This window comes from Pongo pygmaeus, chromosome 1 (genome assembly GCF_028885625.2).
Source record: "Pongo pygmaeus isolate AG05252 chromosome 1, NHGRI_mPonPyg2-v2.0_pri, whole genome shotgun sequence".
In the NCBI taxonomy this organism is placed as follows: Eukaryota; Metazoa; Chordata; class Mammalia; order Primates; family Hominidae; genus Pongo; species Pongo pygmaeus.
In genome coordinates, this window is record NC_072373.2 from 48,913,178 (window position 1) to 48,932,629 (window position 19,452).

Sequence of the window (19,452 nt, forward strand, 5' to 3'; positions counted from 1 at the left end):
ATTAGTATGGGAGCATATTTTAGGTTAAGACTAAGTAAAGATTTATAGGTTACATAAAGTAGAGCTGATTTCTCCAATATTCTATTTTATTTGGTAATACTGTATTTAAAACTTCAAATGAAATAGAAGATTGGAGGATTATGCTTACTGTGGAAATTATTATATATTAAATGTTATTATTCATGCATCTTTGTATAAATCTTCAGAATTGAAGGCAGAAATTGCAAAGCTAAAAGCTGCTCAGAGAAACAATCGGAATATTGACCCTGAGCAATACAGGCTCTGTCGGCAAGAAATAACATCCTTAAGAATGAAACTGCATCAACAGGAGAGAGACATGGCAGAAATGCAAAGGTAGAGTACAGTCAGTAGTCTAAATGTTAAGTGTGTTGCTCTGGAATCATAGAAATGGCAGGGACCTCAAGAGGATACTGAGTCTTTTCCCCTACCTTCCTTATGAATAGAGCAGCCCACTCCCAGATTATCATATTTTAAATATTACTAGGTAGTTCCCTAATTTTCATTGATTGTCTCTTGACTCTCAATCTTATACATCTGGATGTTTTTAACTCTATTATTTTCTTTGTCTTTGGAAAGAGTGTGGAAAGAAAAGTTTGAACAAGCTGAAAAAAGAAAACTTCAAGAAACTAAAGAGTTACAGGTATTATTTCAACTTTCTAAACTGATTTGAAAATAAAAGAAATATGCCAAGAAATAAATATTGCCAATATGCCAATGCATGTAAATTTAATGTTTCAAATATTTACTGTATACTGACTGTGCAAAGCAATACCATAAGAAAAATTAATATAAAGAAATGTTAAGATCAAGACTGGTTGCTTAGAGCCAGCCCATAAGCTAGTTGGAAAGTTAAAATATGAATAAACCATCTTGTTATATTTACTTTGGTTCTACAAATATATATTAAATATCTATGCTGTGCCAGGAACAGGGGAAGCCAAGGTGATTAAATACAGTTTCCTCCCTCAGAGAGCTTGTGATCCAGAGAGAGATTTGCAAAACGTAAATAGAAGACTGAAATGCAATGTGATTTCATTAGATTGAGCCATAAGCAATTGCCATTTTTGTAGGTAAAGCATGGTTGAACACTGGCAGTTTCATATGGTTGAACCTAATGTAATGAAAAGTATTTCAAGTGATTGATAGTGGGGGAGTACTATAAGAATTCAGGAGAAGGAGGGAAAATTCCTTGGGCATGGCCAATCCAACCTCATAAAAGAGGTGGCATTTGAGATGGCCTTTGAAGTTTGGGTAAGATTTTAATAGGAAGAGAAAAGGAAGAGCACATTCTCAGAAGAGAAAATTCTGTGAAAGTAAAGGTAGAAAAGTTTGAGGTGTCTTTAGAAAGGGTATGTAGATCAGTTTTATTGGAAGCAGTTTATATGAGATCATAAGGAGATAAAATTGGAAAGATATGTTATGATTACTTTACGAAGGACTTGATTTCCAGGCCAAGGAAAGTAAGTTTTATCCTGTAGGAAGTGAGAAGCTGTTGAAAAGTGACCAGGGAATTTACATTTTGAGAGTACCCTTTCAAGAGAATTAACCTGGCATAGGATATAAGATGGATTGAAAACAGAAGCTGTTGATGGTTATCAAGAGGCTGCTTCAGTAGTTTTGGTGTGAGTTGACAGGGGCCTAAGGTGATGGCGATGAAGATGCAACAAAACAAAATGATCTATTCTAAAGACGGTCAGTCAATAAGAAGACACAATTTGGTGATGATAGATTGATATATGAATAGACTGAGGATGGTGAAGGACAAAGAAGGTAGGGAGGTCACAAAGGAGAGATTCTAAGGAAGGAAGAGAGAGTCTAAAAAACCTTTATGGCCAGGCACGGTGGCTCATGCCTGTAATCCCAGCACTTTGGGAGGCCGAGGTGGGTGGATCACCTGAGGTCAGGAGTTCGAGACCAGCCTGGTCAACATGACGAAACCCTATCTCTACTAAAAATACAAAAATTAGCCGGGCGTGTTGGCATGCACCTGTCGTCCCAGCTACTTGGGAGGCTGAAGCAGGAGAATCGTTTGAACCCAGGAGGCAGAGGTTGCAGTGAGCCGAGATCGTGCCACTGTACTCCAGCCTGGGTGACAGAGCGAGACTCCGTCTCAAAAATAATAATAATAATAATAACCTTTAATTTAGTGAGACTTCATATAGAATTGTTCTAATGTTTAATATAGACCATTTGTTTTAGGTGAATTTAACAATTTCATACTGTGATTAAGATTAATTTCTTTTTCTGACTTCTACCAGAAAGCAGGAATTACATTTCAAATGGACAATCATTTACCAAACCTTGTTAATCTGAATGAAGATCCACAACTATCTGAGATGCTGCTATATATGATAAAAGAAGGAACAACTACAGTTGGAAAGTATAAACCAAACTCAAGCCATGATATTCAGTTATCTGGGGTGCTGATTGCTGATGATCATTGGTATGTTAATCCTCTAAAAAAAAGAAAAGGCACCTGTTCTGTATCTTGATAACATGTGGTTTCCTTCATACGGCATACTCATTGATACTGATCGTTTGGTAGAATTCTTCAAACCCATGGTTTAGTCAGGAAAAACATACATTCTGAGTGTGTTGTAAGGATATAGGTCAGTTACTCTCAATATAAAGTACAGTGTAATGCTCTCTCTGTTTTTGTTTTGGCATACTTGATCTGTTGGTTGAAGAATAATTTATTTTCTTGCAATTATAATGATGCACATGAAAGTAAACTATCTATCTTACATAACAGAATTTTTGGTTGAAATGACCAATTTAAAAATGTTACTTTATGTGAATTTTGTTCATATGAATGGAATACTTGTATATATTTTTGGAATGATAGTGTATGTAAACTTTTTTGATTCTGCATTGTGTTTCCAAGATTTGTGTACATTGGTTCCTGTTTTATTTTCAATGCTATGAAGTATTCCATTGTATGAATTTCTCTCTTATAAAGTTTAGGAAGCGCTTTTAAATTGTATGTCTGAGAGTAGAGATACTAGGTTGTAGAATATATGCATGTTCAACTTTAGTAGATAATTTCAAATTATTTTCAAAATGAATTTTTACTCCCATTGGCCTTGAGAATACCTGTTACTCCACATCCTTGCCAGTACTTAGTACTGTCAGACTTTATGCCAATCTGATGAACATTAAATAGTATATCATTATGGATTCATTTTACATTTCTTTGATTAATAATAAGGTTGAACATCTTTTCATGTGTTGATTGGCCATTTTTGTTTACTATTGTGACTTGCCTCTTCATATCTTTTGTTGATTTTTCAACTGATTTGTTTATTTCTTAATAATTTGTAGGAGTTGCCAATCCTTCGTGAGCTTTTTGGTATAAATATCTTTTTTTCTAATGTGTAACATCTTTTTACTCTCTCTGGTGCCTTTTGATTGATTGAAGTTCTTAATTTTATTGTAGTACCTGGCATCAGTCTTTTCCTTTATGATTGTCAGTTTTTATGTCTTAAAGAAAGAATGTTCTGGCTGGGCGTGTTGGCTCATGCCTGTAATCCTAGCACAGGCGTGTGGGCAGATTGGCTCAGGAGTTTGAGTCCAGCCTGGGCAACATGGCGAAACCCCGTCTCTACTAAAAATACAAAAAATTTTCTGGGCGTGGTGGTGCCCGCCTGTAATCCCAGCTACTCAGGAGACTGAGGCACGAGAATCACTTGAACCTAGGAGGTGGAGGTTGCAGTGTGCTGAGATCATGCCACTGCACTCCAGCCTGAGTGACAGAGCGAGACTGTCTCAAAAAAAAAAAGAGAAAGAATGTTCTGGCCAGGCGCGGTGGCTCACGCCTATAATCCTAACACTTTGGGAGGCTGAGGCGGGCGGATCACTTGAGACCAGAAGTTCAAGATCAGCCTGGCCAACATGGTGAAACCTCATCTCTACTGAAAATAGAAAAATTAGCCCGGCATGATGGTGGGCACCTATAGTCTCAGCTACTTGGGAGGCTGAGGCATGAGAATCACTTGAATCTGGGAGGTGGAAGCTACAGTTGGCCAAGATGACCCTGCTGTACTCCAGCCTAGGCAACAGAGTGAGACTCTATCTCAAAAAAAAAGAAAGACTGTTGTACATTGAGGTCATAGAAATGTTCTCCTAAATTTTCTTCTAGATGTTTTGAAGTTTTGCTTTCACATTGAAGTTATTGAATGTCTGGAATTTTTTATTTGGTGTGAATTAGGGATCTAAATTCACTTATTTTCCACATGAATAGCCATTTCTCCCAGTACTAAATAGTAAATAGTTTATTGCTTCTTTTGGAATCTGTAGTGCTCCTACAAAAAATTTCTAAAAATATCGGAATCTGTTTCTTCCTGCTAATACCCCATGGTCTTAATTACTTGAGCTTTGTAATGAATATTTATTTATTTATTTATTTTGATTCAGAGTTTTGCTCTGTCGCCCAGGCTGGAGTGTAGTGGCGCCATCTCAGCTCACTGCAACCTCCTGGGGTCAAGCAATTCTCCTGCCTCAGCCTCCTGAGTAGCTGAGATTGCAGGTGTCTGCTACCACGCCTGGCTAATTGTTGTATTTTTAGTAGAGATGGGGTTTCACCATGTTGGCCAGGCTGGTCTCAAACTCCCACCTCAGGTGATCCGCCTGCCTTGACCTCCCAAAGTGCTGGGATTACAGGTGTGAGCCACCATGACCGGCCTGTAATGAATCTTTATATCTTTTTTTTTTTTTTTTTTTTTTTGAGATGGAGTCTCACTCTGTCACTCAGGCTGGAGTGCAGTAGTGTGATCTTGGCTCACTGTAACCTCCGCCTTCTGGGTTCAAGCGATTCTCGTGCCTCAGCCTCCCGAGTAGCCGCCATGCCCAGCTAATTTTTGTATTTTTAGTAGAGACAATTTCATCATGTTGGCCGGGCTGGTCTTGAACTCCTGACCTCAGGTGATCCACCCACCTTGGCCTCCCAAAGTACTGGGATTACAGACGTGAGCCACTGCATCTGGCCATGAATCTTTATATCTGTTAGGGCATATCCTTTTGTTCTTTAGGTTCTTTTGCTCTTTTATTAATTAATTATTTTCTTTAACAAATAAATACAGTATTATTAACATCTGTGGCAAAGATACAGAACATGCTCTCAAAGAGTTAAGAGTGCAGTAAGGAACTTGGAAGCCTCCTGCTTGCCTCTCTCTACTTCCATTTTTTGTACCTTCCTCAGTTTATCTCATTCATTAGACCATGAACTTTATGAAAGCTGGTTTCATGTCTGTCTTCATTGCTGACATATACCTGGCTCTTGGAGGCTTAATGAATAAAAGAACTTCATGGCTGAGGCTGGTCATGTGAAAGAGAAAAGAAGAACTTCAGTATCTATTAGTGCATATTAAGTGTTATATGAGTACTGCATACTTACTGCTTAAAAGTGAAGAGAAGGAAGAGTTGACTTCTAACTTAAACCCTAAAGAACAGCTTCTTAGAGGACACTAAGTTGGGCCTTCAAGAATGGTTGCAAGAAGGGAGAGGATGTCCTATCTGGAGGGAATGATTCAAAGAAAGGAGGAAAGCTGACATTAAGGCAAATTCAGAGTATTCACATGGTTGACTGAGTGTGAAATGGGGTTCTTATGGGAAAATAGTGGCAGATGAGGGAGGTTGGTGGTTGAAGCCATATTATGGGGAGTCCAGAATGGTAGGCCATGGAATTTTGAGAGCAGAGTAGATAGAATTAGGAGAGGAAAGGGATCAGAACAAGTACACATTATATAAACCTTCACCTGGATAAGACACTAGACTGGTGGGAGGGATGTAGTGCCTAAGGATGAACTATTTTTTTCATATACTTTTCTCTAGATGCTTTAATTAGACTATTATTCTCTAATCACAGATCTTGGAGCCTAATCAACAGCTAAAAAGATCTTTGGTTAGGACTCAGCTTTTGTTGCAGTTTTTCTTTCTATCCAGTTAATCCAAAGATGAATTGGACTTTGGAATTTCTTTCCTATTCTCTGAATAAAAAGACTCAAATATGTAGCACTTATAGCTGATTTTCCACAGTATCACCTTATCATCCAGTTAATTAGATGTCTTAAGGAGTACACTTGATCTCCATGTTTTTCCTTCCTCTGTAGTACCCTACTTTTCAAAAGGGGAAAAATATTTGTTCTTTCTGTTATTAAAGCTCATATGTAAAACCAGAAGCTTAGAAAATTAAAAAAACACTTAAAACTGTTTTAGTCATAAGAAATCACTGGCAATATGTTAATGTTTTTTGCTAGAGTTTTTTTTTTTTTTTTAATTTTTGGGGGAAGGTTTTTGTTTTCAAAGAAGTTATAATAAAAATACACCCAATGAAGAATGTTCCCACCACAGGTGGATCGGATTGCTAGAGGCCAGGCTTTTTTCACCAAACTTCAAAATCTAATTGGAGGCTTGAGGCAGTGGCTCATTCCTGTAATCCCAGCATTTTGGGAGGCCAAGACAGGTGGATCACTTGAGGTCAGGAATTAGAGACCAGCGTGGCGAACATGGCAAAACCCCATCTCTACTAAAATGCAAACATTAGCTGGGCAGGGCATGGTGGTGGGTGCCTGTAATCCTAGCTACTCAGGCGGCTGAGGCAGGAGAATTGCTTGTATCCAGGAGGCAGAGCTTGCAGTGAGCTGAGATTGTATCACTACACTGTAGCCTGGGCGACACAGCAAGACTCCGTCTCAAAAAAAAAATAGTTGGAGGAAAATAAAATAATTTTAAATTATTGTTACATATTGGTATGAACCTTAACACCAAAGGAATAGCCCAAGCAGAATTATCCCATATTGCCTTTTTCTTACTTTCTAGTGTGTTCTATAATTGTAACAATGTGCTTCTTATTTTAACAGTACTATCAAAAATTTTGGTGGGACAGTGAGTATTATCCCAGCTGGGGAAGCAAAGACATATGTAAATGGAAAACATATTTTGGAAATCACAGTATTACGTCATGTAAGTGGATGGGTGCTACAATATAAGAAACTGACTTTGGACAAGTCATTTAATTTCTTTGAGTTCTGGTTTTCTCTATAAGATAAGGGTGTTGAAGCAGATTAAGGACTTTTTCATTTCAAAAATTCTTTTTCCTATTAATTGCCTTCTTGTGCAATGACAAAAGTTACATTTATATGAATCAGTACCTGAAGAGCTGACCACTAACAGCATCATTATGTGTCCTATAAAGAGCTAGGCTTTAGAATCAGACAGACAGGGTCGAAATCCTGGCTTTGCCATTTGCTCTGTGACATTTGGCAAGTTATTTAACTAGGTAATTAAACAATATCACCCAAGTCAGGACACTTTTGAGATCATTATTAATAATTACGTCAAGAGAACAAACATCAGCAGTGTGTTACAGGCAAACCCAGACCTATTGTGACTCTATATATCCTGCCTTTCAGAGATAGTGAAGGATGAACTGAAATGATAATTTGTGTATATAGTTCTTAGAGTAGTATCTGCAAATAGTAAGCTCTCAATGAATGTCTCTTGTTATTATTAAGCTTTGTGCTCTTTAGTTTCCTCATTCCTAAAATTGGGATGAGTATATGTATCTCACTGAGTTGTTGTGAATCGTAAATGAGATAACATAAAGTCTTGCACTTCATAATGATGTTTTGGGCAATGAGGGACCACATATATAACAGTGGTCCCATAAGATTATAATACTGTATTTTTACTGTATTTTTTTCTGTTTAGATATACAAATATTTACCATTGTGTTACAGTTGCCTATGGTATTCAGTACAGTAACATGCTGTACAGGTTTGTAACCTAGGAGCAATAGGCTATGCCATATAGCCTAGGTGTGTAGTAGGCTATACCAATAGGCTATGCCATATAGCCTAGGTGTGTAGTAGGCTATACACATGGAATGTGTAAGTACATTCCATGATATTCACACAACTATGAAATCACATAACAGTGTACTTCTCAGAACTATCCCTGTTAAGAGACATATGACTGTATATGTAATGTGCTTAATGCAGTGTTTGGTATATACAAAGTAATAAATGCTGGGAGGCCGAGGTGGGTGGATCATGAGGTCAGGAGTTCGAGACCAGCCTAGCCAACATGGTGAAACCCCATCTCTACTAAAAATGCAAAAATTAACTGGGCATGGTGGCGCACGCCTGTAATCCCAGCTACTCGGGAGGCTGAGGCAGGAGAATCACTTGAACCCGTGAGGCCGAGTTTGCAGTGAGCTGAGATTGTGCCACTGCATTCCAGTCTGGGTGACATAGTGAGACTCTGTGCCAAAAGAAAAAAAAAAGTAATAAATGTTAATTGCTATGATGTGTATGTTTATCATTAATACTAGACTATATTGAATTGTTGGGCATAATAAATTTTCTCATTTAATTTTTTGGTTGAGACTCACCTCAAGTAGTACATTTTTGTGTGTGCTTTAGGGTGATCGAGTGATTCTTGGTGGAGATCATTATTTTAGATTTAATCATCCAGTAGAAGTCCAGAAAGGAAAAAGGCCATCTGGAAGAGATGCTCCTATAAGTGAGGGTCCAAAAGACTTTGAATTTGCAAAAAATGAGTTGCTCATGGCACAGAGATCACAGTAAGTATTGCTGTTGATATGAAATAGTAAGTGTATGAGAGAGATCTACAACAGAGTTAATCATATTGTGCCAGTCTCTAGTAATTAACTCTTTGGGTGCTGGTTTCTAGTGATATAATTTTTTCTCCTGGTATATATATTAGTTCAGCAAATATATATTGACCATCTATTATGTGTCTGTCACTATACCAAATGCTGGGGTTATAAAGAATAAGGATTGAAATTTAGCTCATGTGCTGAAGGAATTCATCATCTCGAGGGGCTGACAGTTATAACAGTGCTATGACACAGTTCTCTGACAAGAGTCCTGAACTGTCTGGTGTGGAAGCTCACGGGGTGACACCTGACCCTGACCAGTTATCAGGGAAGGTTTCTAGAAGATGAGAAGATGTCCCATAGAGGAGAATCCCAATAGACCATTAGAATTTAGACAGAGGAAGACTGGGAGAGTATACTTTTGTTTTTCTTTTCTTCTTGTGCCCCAGTTTTAGTTCATGCAGTATTGTAGGATTTCTGGCATAAGCAGTATCCTTGTAAGCTAAATGGTAAAGTATATACAAATAAAATGCTAAAGAGTTTGGACTTTATCTTAAAGGATAAGGGAAACATTAAAGAATTTCGAGTAGATGTGAGACACTCATAATCAGAATTACATTTTTAGAGAGATCACCAGCACTCAAATCTGGAGAATGTATTAGAGATAGAGCAAGCTTAAAACCTGCAAATGCAGCTAAGAGACTATCGAAGTAAGGTAAATATAGCGTGATTAGGTAGGAAGGAAACATAAAGGAGATAAGATTGACAAGGCCTGATGACTAAAGAGGGTGAAAGGAGGAGGAATCAAGAAGAACTGGTTATAGGCTAGACTAACTGCTTGGTCACCTTTTAAGAAGCCTCAACCTGCTTTTGCCCTTTAAAAAGAATTTTTTTTTATTGAATACAATATAAATAGCACAAAATTTACCATGTTAGCCATTTTTAATTGTATAGTCCAAAGGCATTAAGTACCTTCACACTGTTTTGTGTTTTTTTGTTTTGTTTTTTTTTTTTTTTTTGATATGGAGTCTGGCTCTATCGTCTAGGCTAGAGTACAGTTGGCATGATCTCGGTTCATTGCAACCTCCGCCTCCTGGCCTCAAGCCATCCTCCCACCTTAGCCTCCCGAGCATGTGAGACTACAGGTGCACACCACCACGCCCAGCTAGTTTTCGTGTTTTTTTGTAGAGATGGGATTTCACCATGTTGCCCAGGCTGGTCTCGAACTCCTGAGCTCAAGCAGTCCACCTGCCTTGGCCTCCCAAAGTGCTGGGATTACAGGCGTGAGTCACTGTGCTCACCCTAGTGCCTTCACATTGTTGTGCAGCCATCACCATCCATCTCCAGACATGTTTTATTATTCCAAACTGAAACTCTGTATTTGTTAAACAATAGCCATTCTCCTCTCTCCCTAGCTGTGATATCCACTAGCCTTCTTTTTGATACTCTTATTCTTTTTTTCAGCAAAATTGGGAATGGAAATTTCTGTATAATGTAGTTACTAAGGCACTGATTTTATTTAAATGTCAGGCATCTGCAATAGTAACTAAGTTAGAAATAAGCAATTTTTCATCCTGTGTGTTTAAATTTTGAGTGTAAACAATGTAGAGCCAGTGAAAATTTTAAAAACACTGTTGATAGAATGTCAGAAATCAAGTTTTATGATTTAAATTTTTGTTCAATGGAAAACTTTTCAGTAGGATTAAGAACTATTATGATGTATAAAGAATTCTTAACATGTACCCTGTAAACATCTTGCTACATTGTAGACTCGAAGCAGAAATAAAAGAGGCTCAGTTGAAGGCAAAGGAAGAAATGATGCAAGGAATCCAGATTGCAAAAGAAATGGCTCAGCAAGAGCTTTCTTCTCAAAAAGCTGCATATGAAAGCAAAATAAAAGCGCTGGAAGCAGAACTGGTAAAAGGCAGAATTAGTTTTTTTTTTTTTTTCCGACAGTGTACCCCAAGTGATGGGTTGCCTATAAAGTTGATTATGTCCCTGTAAGGGAACTGGGAGAGATCAGAGATTAGTGAATCAAAGCCACAGTGAGTCTTGGCCCTCTTTAATTTTACTTTAAGAAATAAGTCAGGGCTGGGCATGGTGGCTCATGCCCGTAATCCCAGCTCTTTAGGAGGCTGAGGCCGGCAGATTACTTGAACCCAGGAGTTCAAGACCAACCGGGGGCGATGTAGGGAGACCAGTCTCTCCAAAAAGTTTAAAACATTAGCTGGGTGTGGTAGCATGTGCCTGTAGTCCCAGCTACTCAGAAGGCTGACATAGGAGGATCATCTAGCCCAGGGAGGTCAAGGCTGCAGTGAACCTTGACAGAGTGAGACCCCGTCTCAAAAAAAAAAAAAAAAAAGAAAGGAGACAAGTTGGTGGCAATAATAGACAATGGCTACTGGAAGAAAAATAAAGAGAGACTTCTGTCCTCTAGCCACTTGAGTCATGGCTGTCTCCATGGTTTATTGGAAATCTTGGGTTCCCAGAAGCCCATTTTAGAGAATACTCTTAAGAAGTTTGACTAGTGATATTTATTTTTAGTTAACCTGAATGAAGTGGAGAAGCTTTAATAGGGCAACTTTTCTATTAGTGAGTAATTTCTTGTATATTGGTTTTAGAAAGGGACTTTTGTACTTTTTTGCTACGGTTTTTGCCTGAGTTATTTTTTATTATCACTCTTTAAAGAGAGAAGCGTCTCAAAGGAAAAAAATGCAGGAAATAAATAACCAGAAGGCTAATCACAAAATTGAGGAATTAGAAAAGGCAAAGCAGCATCTTGAACAGGAAATATATGTCAACAAAAAGCGATTAGAAATGGAAACTTTGGCTACAAAACAGGTAATTTTATTGTATAACCAGTTAACTCTATTCTGAGAAAAAGCTGTATTTTTTTTTTTTTTCAAAGAAGTTGCTTATGTTATGTTGACAGAAGAGAGCCAAATCCAGGTTTGTAGATGTGTAGATGAGAAAAGTACTTCTTGCCTGAAAGCTTATATCCTGGTACTGCTCACAGATCTGCTCACACATCACACAGAGATTTTGAAAGAGACAGAGTTCTTATTTCCATCTAGTTCCACTCCGGTGTTCTCTTTTTACGCATCTACAACTATCTGGTCATCAGTCATGCCAAGTAATTTAGATAAGTGGAATAGTACTAGGTCACATATGAGGAAGGAAAAAAGGCACAGCTCTTATACTGGGTCACATCCTGATGTCACAATGAAACATCTGCCTGTGGAAAGAGCAGCAAGCAGCCTGTTTCCAGAACTCACAGTAGGGCATTCATTACCTCAGTCTTATGAGCTCAGGCACCTGACTGCTTTTATCATGTCATTGAGGATAGAGGCATCTTTCATGGGCTACCTCAACTAATCAATTTCACAAGCCTAAGGGATAAAACCAGAATGTTAATACCTTCAAGCACCTTACTGTTAATATTTTGGGCCATTCTTTCTATTAGTGGTTCTTGAAGGGTGGTCCCTAGACCAGCAACATCAACATCACCTTGGGAACATGTTAGAAATGCAAATATTTAGGCTGGGCATGGTGGCTCACACCTGTAATCCCAGGACTTTGGGAGGCTGAGGCGGGTGGATCACGACGTCGAGATCGAGGCCATCCTGGCCAACATGGTGAAACCCCGTCTCTACTAAAAATACAAAAATTAGCTGGGCATGGTGGCGCACGCCTGTAGTCCCAGCTACTCAGGAGGCTGAGGTAGGAGAATCTCTTGAACCAGGAGTCGGAGGTTGCAGTGAGCTGAGATTACGCCGCTGCACTCCAGCCTGGTAACAGAGCAAGACTCTGTCAAAAAAAAAAAAAAAAAAAAAAAAAAGCAAATTTTTAGGCTGCACTCCAGAACTACTGAAGCAGAAACTGAGAGTGGGGCACAGAACCTATTTTAAGAAGCCCTGTGGGATGTTCTGATGAACACTAAAGTTTGCAAGCCACTGTTTTGATTCCTTATATCTTAATCTTAAGGTTTTACTCTCTCAAATGGCAATTTTATTTCTCTTTTTTCCAAGTTTGTGGGGTCAGGGAAACCAGGGTGGGAGTTGGGGGTAGAATAAAATACTCCTAGTAATTGTAAAGTATTGGTACCATAATACAGTTATTATACATCTACTAGTCAACTCCTGGACACAAAGTGGCTAGTGAACCACCTCAGAGAGTTTTAGGAGAAAAACATAGAACTGTTTAAATCTTGAAAAAATATTATTATTATTATTATTATTTGTTTTGTTTTGTTTTGAGACGGAGTTTCACTCTTGTTGCCCAGGCTGGTGTGCAGTGGCGTGATCTGGGCTCACTGCAACCTCTGCCTTCCGGTTTCAAGCGAATTCTCCTGCCTCAGCCTCCCGAGTAGCTGGGATTACAGGTGTCTGCCACTACGCCTGGCTAATTTTTTTTGTATTTTTAGTAGAGACGGGGTTTCACCATGTTGGCCAAGCTGGTCTCAAACTCCTGACCTCATGATTCTCCCGCCTTGGCCTCCCAAAGTGCTGGGATTATAGGCATGAGCCACCGCACCTGGCCGAAAAACAATTATTATTACTGGGCTTATAATGCTTATTTGTACTAAACTAGATTTCTTGTATCTTTTAAATTTAACTTCTTTATTTAGTCAACAAGTGTTCTTGGATATGGCCTTTTTTTTTTTTTTTAAGTTTGTCCTTTTTTCTTTTTTTTTCTGCCTTTTTTGGGTTTTCTTATTTTTAATTTATTTTTATTTCAATAGCTTTAGAAGTACAAATTGCTTTTGGTTTCATGGATGAATTACATAGCGGTGAAGTCTAGGATTTAGTGCACCTGTCACCTGAGTAGCTTACATTGTACGCAATAGGTAGTTTTTCATTCCTTGCCCTCTCCCACTCTCCCTCTTTCTGAGTCTTCAATGTCCATTGTACCAGGAGTGCACACAGTTCACAATTTAGGTTGCACACTCCTTATGAGAATCTATCTGATGATCTGAGGTGGAACCGTTTCATCCTGAAACCAACCGCTGTGCCTCTGTCCGTGGAAAAATTGTCTTCCACGAAACCAGTCCCTGGTGCCAAAAAGGTTGGAGACCGCTGCATTATACCACTCTATATGCTTTTGCATACCCATAGCTTAGCTCTCACTTTTAAGTGAGACCATGCTGATATTTGGTTTTCAATTCCTGAGTTACTTCACTTAGAATTATTGCCTCCAGTTCTATTCAAGTTGCTGCAAAAGATATTTCGTTTTTTATTGCTGGGTAGTATTTCATGGTATATATATATATACCATATTTTCTTTATCCATTCATTGGTTGATGGACACTTAGGTTGAGTCCATATCTTTGCAATTGTGAATTGTGCTGTGATAAGCATACGCATGCAGGAGTCTTTTTGATATGACTTCTTTTCCTCTTTTTTTCTAGTTTGTTTTTTAATTTCTATCAATGGGAAGAAAAAAGATTAATTTATTTCATCAAAAATTCCTAATGATATTGTTGTGGGGAAAAATTATTTTGTAAGGAAATTTTATAAATCATTTTTAAAAGCTTTTCATGTTTAATAAAACACATAAAACATGTTAAGTATATAGGCTTAATAAAACATGTACTATAAAATGAGGTTTACTGTAATGTGTTATCATTATCAATCTGTTTTTTTAAAATAGGTTTTGTTGTGTATATTTAAGTTATACAATGTTATGGGGTATATAAATTGTAAAATAGTTACTATAGTGAAGCAAATTAACATATCCATCATCTCAGTGTGGTGTTATAATTTCTCTCTTTGCATATTCTCACATGTGGGTCTGTATGAATGAATATCAATTAGGCTTTAGAAGACCATAGCATCCGCCATGCAAGAATTCTGGAAGCTTTAGAAACTGAAAAGCAAAAAATTGCTAAAGAAGTACAAATTCTACAGCAGAATCGGTATAATAGGGATAAAACTTTTACAAGTAAGTGTGTGCTGATTTTAGCAAATATTTTCTAAAATTGTGCATGTTATATGTAATATAATTACTAAAATATTAGCATTAGTTGCCTTTACATATTCAAAATATTTTATTCTAATTGTTGACTTTTCTGGATCTAAATAAATTTGTATGAATGGTTGTTTTTGAATATTCAGCTTTTAGAATATTTATTATATCAATGCTTTAGACTGAATGTTTGTGTTCCCCCAAAATTAATATATTGAATTCATAACCTCCAAGGCAGTGGTGTTAGGAAGTGGAGGTCTTTGGCAGGTGAGTAAGTCATGAGGGTAGAGCCCTGATAGATAGAATTAGTCCCCATGTGAAAGAAATTGCAGAGAGTCCCCTCTCCTCTTCCACCAAGTGAGGACATAGCATGAAGATGGTAGTCTGCAACCCAGAACAGGGCCCTCACCAGAACCTGACCGATGCTGGAACCCTGATCTCAGACTTCCAGCCTCCTGAACTGTGAGCAATAAATTGCTGTTGTTTATAAGCCACCCAGTCTGACAATTTGTTAATTGTACTGCAACTGAGCAAATAGTAAGCAAAATTTCAATGTGCAGCATGTTTTTAAAAAATATATCTTATTCTAATTCTTAATCCTTGTTTTATATCTGTTAATAGTTGTGCTTAGTCATGGATTACTTTGTTTTCTTTTTCACTTAGACATTTTTTTCTTAAGAGATTTTTTTTCTAGCTTTACTGAGGTGTAATTAACAAATAAAAATTATTTATATTTAAGATGTACAACATGATGTTTTTACATATATTGCAAAATGATTACCATAATCACCTCACCTAGTTTTTTTTTTTTGTCATGAGGACACTTAGGATATACTCTCTTATTTCAAGTATACAATACAGTATTATTAATTATAGGCAACTTTCTGTACATTAGACCTCCAGAGTGTATTCATCCTGCATAACTGAAACTTTGTAGCCTTTGACCAACATCTTCCCATTCCCCTATCCTGTATTTCCTGGTAACCATCATTCTACTCTCTGTGCCTATGAGTTCAACATTTTTAGATTCCACATATAAGTGAGATCATATAGTGTTTATCTTTCTATGTCTGGCTTATTTCACTTTTGGTGGTGTTATTAGAGTTTTCTATATATAAGATCATGTCATCTGTAAACAAACAATTTTACTTCTTCCTTCTCAGTTTGGATACCTTTTATCTCTTTTTCTTGCCCAGCTGATTTTGTTAGGACTTCCAGTACTATGTTCAATAGAAGTGGTGAGAGTAGTCATCCTTGTCATGTGCCTGATCTTAAAGGAAAAGCTTTCAGCTATTTGCCATTGAAGATGTTAGGTGTGGGCTTGTCATATATAGCCTTTATTATGTTGAGGTACATTCTTCTATACCTAATTTGTTGAGATGTTGAGAGTCTTTATCATAAAAGGATGTTGTAGTTTGTCAAAGCTTTTTTGCACCTATTGAAATGATCATATGATTTTTATCCTTAGTCTGTTAATGTGGTATATCACATTTATTGATTTGTATATGTTAAACCATCCTTGCATCCCAGTGATAAACCCCACTTGATCATGGTGTATGATCCTTTTAATGTGCTGTTGAATTTGGTTTGCTAGTATTTTGTTGAAGATTTTTGGATCTATGTTCATCAGGGATATTGGCCTGTAGTTTTCTTTTCTTGCAGTGTCTTTGTCTGGCTTTAGTATCAGGGTAATGCTGGCCTTGCAAAAGGAATTGGAAATGTTCCCTCCTCTTCAGCTTTTTGGAAGAGTTTGAGAAGGATTAGCATTAATTCTTCTTTAATTGTTTGGTAGACTTCACCAGTGAAGCCATTAAGTCCTGTGAGACCTTTTTTTTTTTTTGAAACAGAGCCTTGTCTGTTGGCAGGCTGGAGTACGGTGGCGCGATCTCAGCTCACTGCAACCTCAACCTCCGCCTCCCGGGTTCAAGCGTTTCTCCTGCCTCAGCTTCCCAAGTAGCTGGGAGTACAGTTTTTGTATTTTTAGTAGCGATGGGGTTTCACCATGTTGGCCAGGATGGTCTCTACCTCCTGACCTCGTGATCTGCCCACCTCAGCCTCCCAAAGTGCTGGGATTGCAGGTGTGAGCCGCTGGGGCCTGGCCCAACTTTTTTTTTTTTTTTTTTTTAAAGTCTTTTTGTTGTTGTTGCCCAAGCTGGAATGCAGTGGTGTGATCTCGGCTCACTGCAACCTCTGCCTCCCAGGCTCAAGCGATTCTCCTGCCTCAGCTTCCTGAGTAGCTGGGATTACAGGCATGCACCACCATGCCCAGCTAAGTTTTGTATTTTTAGTAGACAGGGTTTCACCATGTTGGCCAGGCTGGTATCAAACCTCTGACCTCAGGTGATCTGCCTGCCTCAGCTTCCCAAAGTGCTGGGATTACAGGTGTGAGCCACCATGCCTAGCCAAGTCCTGGGAGACTTTTGATTGTACTTTTTTTGGTACATTTCTATGTAAAACACAGCATATTTTTAATATAAACTTTTTTATATATGGAAAATTTTAAACAAACTATAAAAGTAGAGATTGCTGCAGTAAGCCTTTATATATTTATCCAACTTCAATGATTATCAACACATGTTCTGTCTTGTTGCCGCTATCCTCAAACTCACTGCTTCCCTGGACTGTTTTGAAGCAAATTCCAGACATCATATCATTTAAGGTGTACACACTTCACTGTGTATCTCTAAATTAGATAGGACTCTCTTTTCGCTCTCCCTCTCTCTCTTTCTCTGTCACTCTTTTAAGCATTGCCATAACTATATTAATAATAATTTCTTACACATCACATATTTACTCCATATTCATATTTCCTGGATTGTTTCATCCTTTTTTTAAAAAAAAAAAACTTGATTTGTTTGAATCAGGATACCAACATGATCTACACATCGTGTTTGGTAGATGTGCCTTTTAAGTCTCTTTTAATCTGTAAATTCACTCTTCTCTTTCATCTAGTAATTTGTTGAAGAAATCAGATGATTTGTCCTGTAGAGTTTTTTTGGATTCTGGATTTTGCTGATTGTGTCTCCCTGGTGTTGCTTAACAGGCTCCTCTGTTCCAGTATTCCCTAGAAAGTGGTAGTTAGATCTACAGGCCTATCAAATTCAGGTTCAGTTTTTTAGCAAGAATACTTGGTAGGTATGTTGTGTACTTTCTATAACTTCTTTAAAATAACTTTTAAAATATTAATACTCTTTTTTTTTTCCTGAGACAGAGTCTTGCTCTGTCACCCAGGTTGGAGTGCATTGGAGTGCAGTAGCGCAATCTCAGCTCACTGCAACCTCTGTCTCCCGGGTTCAAGCAATTCTCCTGCCTCAGCCTCCTGAGTAGCTGGGACTACAGGCATCCGCTACCACGCCTGGCTAATTTTTGTATTTTTAGTAGAAACAGTGTTTCACCATGATGGCCAGGCTAGTTTCAAACTCCTGACCTCGGTTGATCCGCCAACCTTGGTCTCCCAAAGTGCTGGGATTACAAGTGTGTGTCACTTCACCCAGCCAATACTCTTTGTATCTATTGCCAGGAGGCAATACTTTTATTCTTCTGAGGGCCTAGACAGTGCCTTACAATGATTACTTGATTTTTTAATTCATGTGAATAATGAGTTTATCCTTCCAGAAAGCTATTTTTAGTAGATTACTGGTTATAAGTTTGCCTGAACAATATAGAAGATGTTTATGATAAAATCTTTTTTTTTTTTGAGACAAAGTCTTGCTCTGTCACACAGGCTAGGGTGCAGAGTGCCATCATAGCTGACTGCAACCTCAAACTCCTGGGCTCAAGTGATCTTCTTGTCTCAGGCTCCCCAGTAGCTAGGACTACAGGTGCATGCTTCCTTGCTTGGCTAATTTATTTTATTTTCGAGAGATATGGTGCCACTATGTTGCCCAGGCAGGCCTTGAAATTCTGGCCTTCAAGTGATCCTCCTGCCTCAGCCTCCCAAAATATGGGGATTATAGACATGAGCTACTGTGCCCATTCATAATCTTAAATTCAAATTAGGAGCTGGGTGTGGTGGCTCATGCCTCTAATCCCAGCACTTTGGAAGGCTGAGGCAGGTAGATTGCTTAAGCTCAGGAGTTCAAGACCAGCCTGAGCAACATGGCAAAACCCCATCTCTACAAAATATAAAAAAGTTAGCTGGGTGTGGTGGCATGCACCTGTAGTTCCAGCTACTTGGAAGGCTGAGATGGGAGGATCACTTGAGCCTGGGGAGGTCAAGGCTGCACTGAGCCATGCTTGAGCCACTGAGACCCTGACTCAAAAAAAAAAAAGAAAAAAAAGGAAAGTGAAATTGTGCACTAAATTATTTTCCTTTTTATTTTAATGTCCTGACATATATATATATAAATTTTTTTTTTAATTTTTAGGCAAAATACAAAAGGACATGTTTCTACATAAGTAAGACTATAGAATACTCAATACTTGAAAGAATTTAGAAATGAGGAAGAAAGAAAAAAGACATTAGAAAAAAATTTTTTTTCTAGATATTAGAAAGTAAAGCATTGTCTTTGGCTTATATTTTTAATATCAACTTCCATTTTCTTACATCTTCCCACAGGCAAAAACCTCATTTTATAGGAAAAATGTTTTATTTCACCAAATTACTCAAATATCACTTACCCTTCTGCAATATAGAGTTAAAACCATTCATTTAAAATCAGTAATTTTTTTTTTAGGAATTATTTTGCCTAATGGTATATGTTAGTGCCCATGTATGTATTTTGAATCTTTTCTGTGTGCTTTGTATTAGTGCAGACAACTTGGAGCTCTATGAAACTCTCAATGATGATTCAGGAAGCCAATGCTATCAGCAGCAAATTGAAAACATACTATGTTTTTGGCAGGTGAGT

At 37.9% G+C, this 19,452-nt stretch overlaps 1 protein-coding gene across 9 annotated transcripts in view; it reads left to right on the forward strand.

The window, feature by feature from the left end:
• KIF14 (kinesin family member 14) overlaps positions 1-19,452 on the forward strand; it is a 68,491-nt gene that overhangs the window by 19,931 nt on the left and 29,108 nt on the right. For all 9 annotated transcript variants that reach the window (XM_054449750.2, XM_063647429.1, XM_054449739.2 and 6 more), the window contains 9 exons: positions 207-354; positions 598-661; positions 2,280-2,464; positions 6,879-6,981; positions 8,442-8,602; positions 10,408-10,555; positions 11,327-11,479; positions 14,452-14,578; positions 19,353-19,446. In XM_054449750.2, coding sequence (XP_054305725.1) covers positions 207-354; positions 598-661; positions 2,280-2,464; positions 6,879-6,981; positions 8,442-8,602; positions 10,408-10,555; positions 11,327-11,479; positions 14,452-14,578; positions 19,353-19,446 — 1,183 coding nt within the window. The remainder of the gene's footprint in view (positions 1-206; positions 355-597; positions 662-2,279; positions 2,465-6,878; positions 6,982-8,441; positions 8,603-10,407; positions 10,556-11,326; positions 11,480-14,451; positions 14,579-19,352; positions 19,447-19,452) is intronic.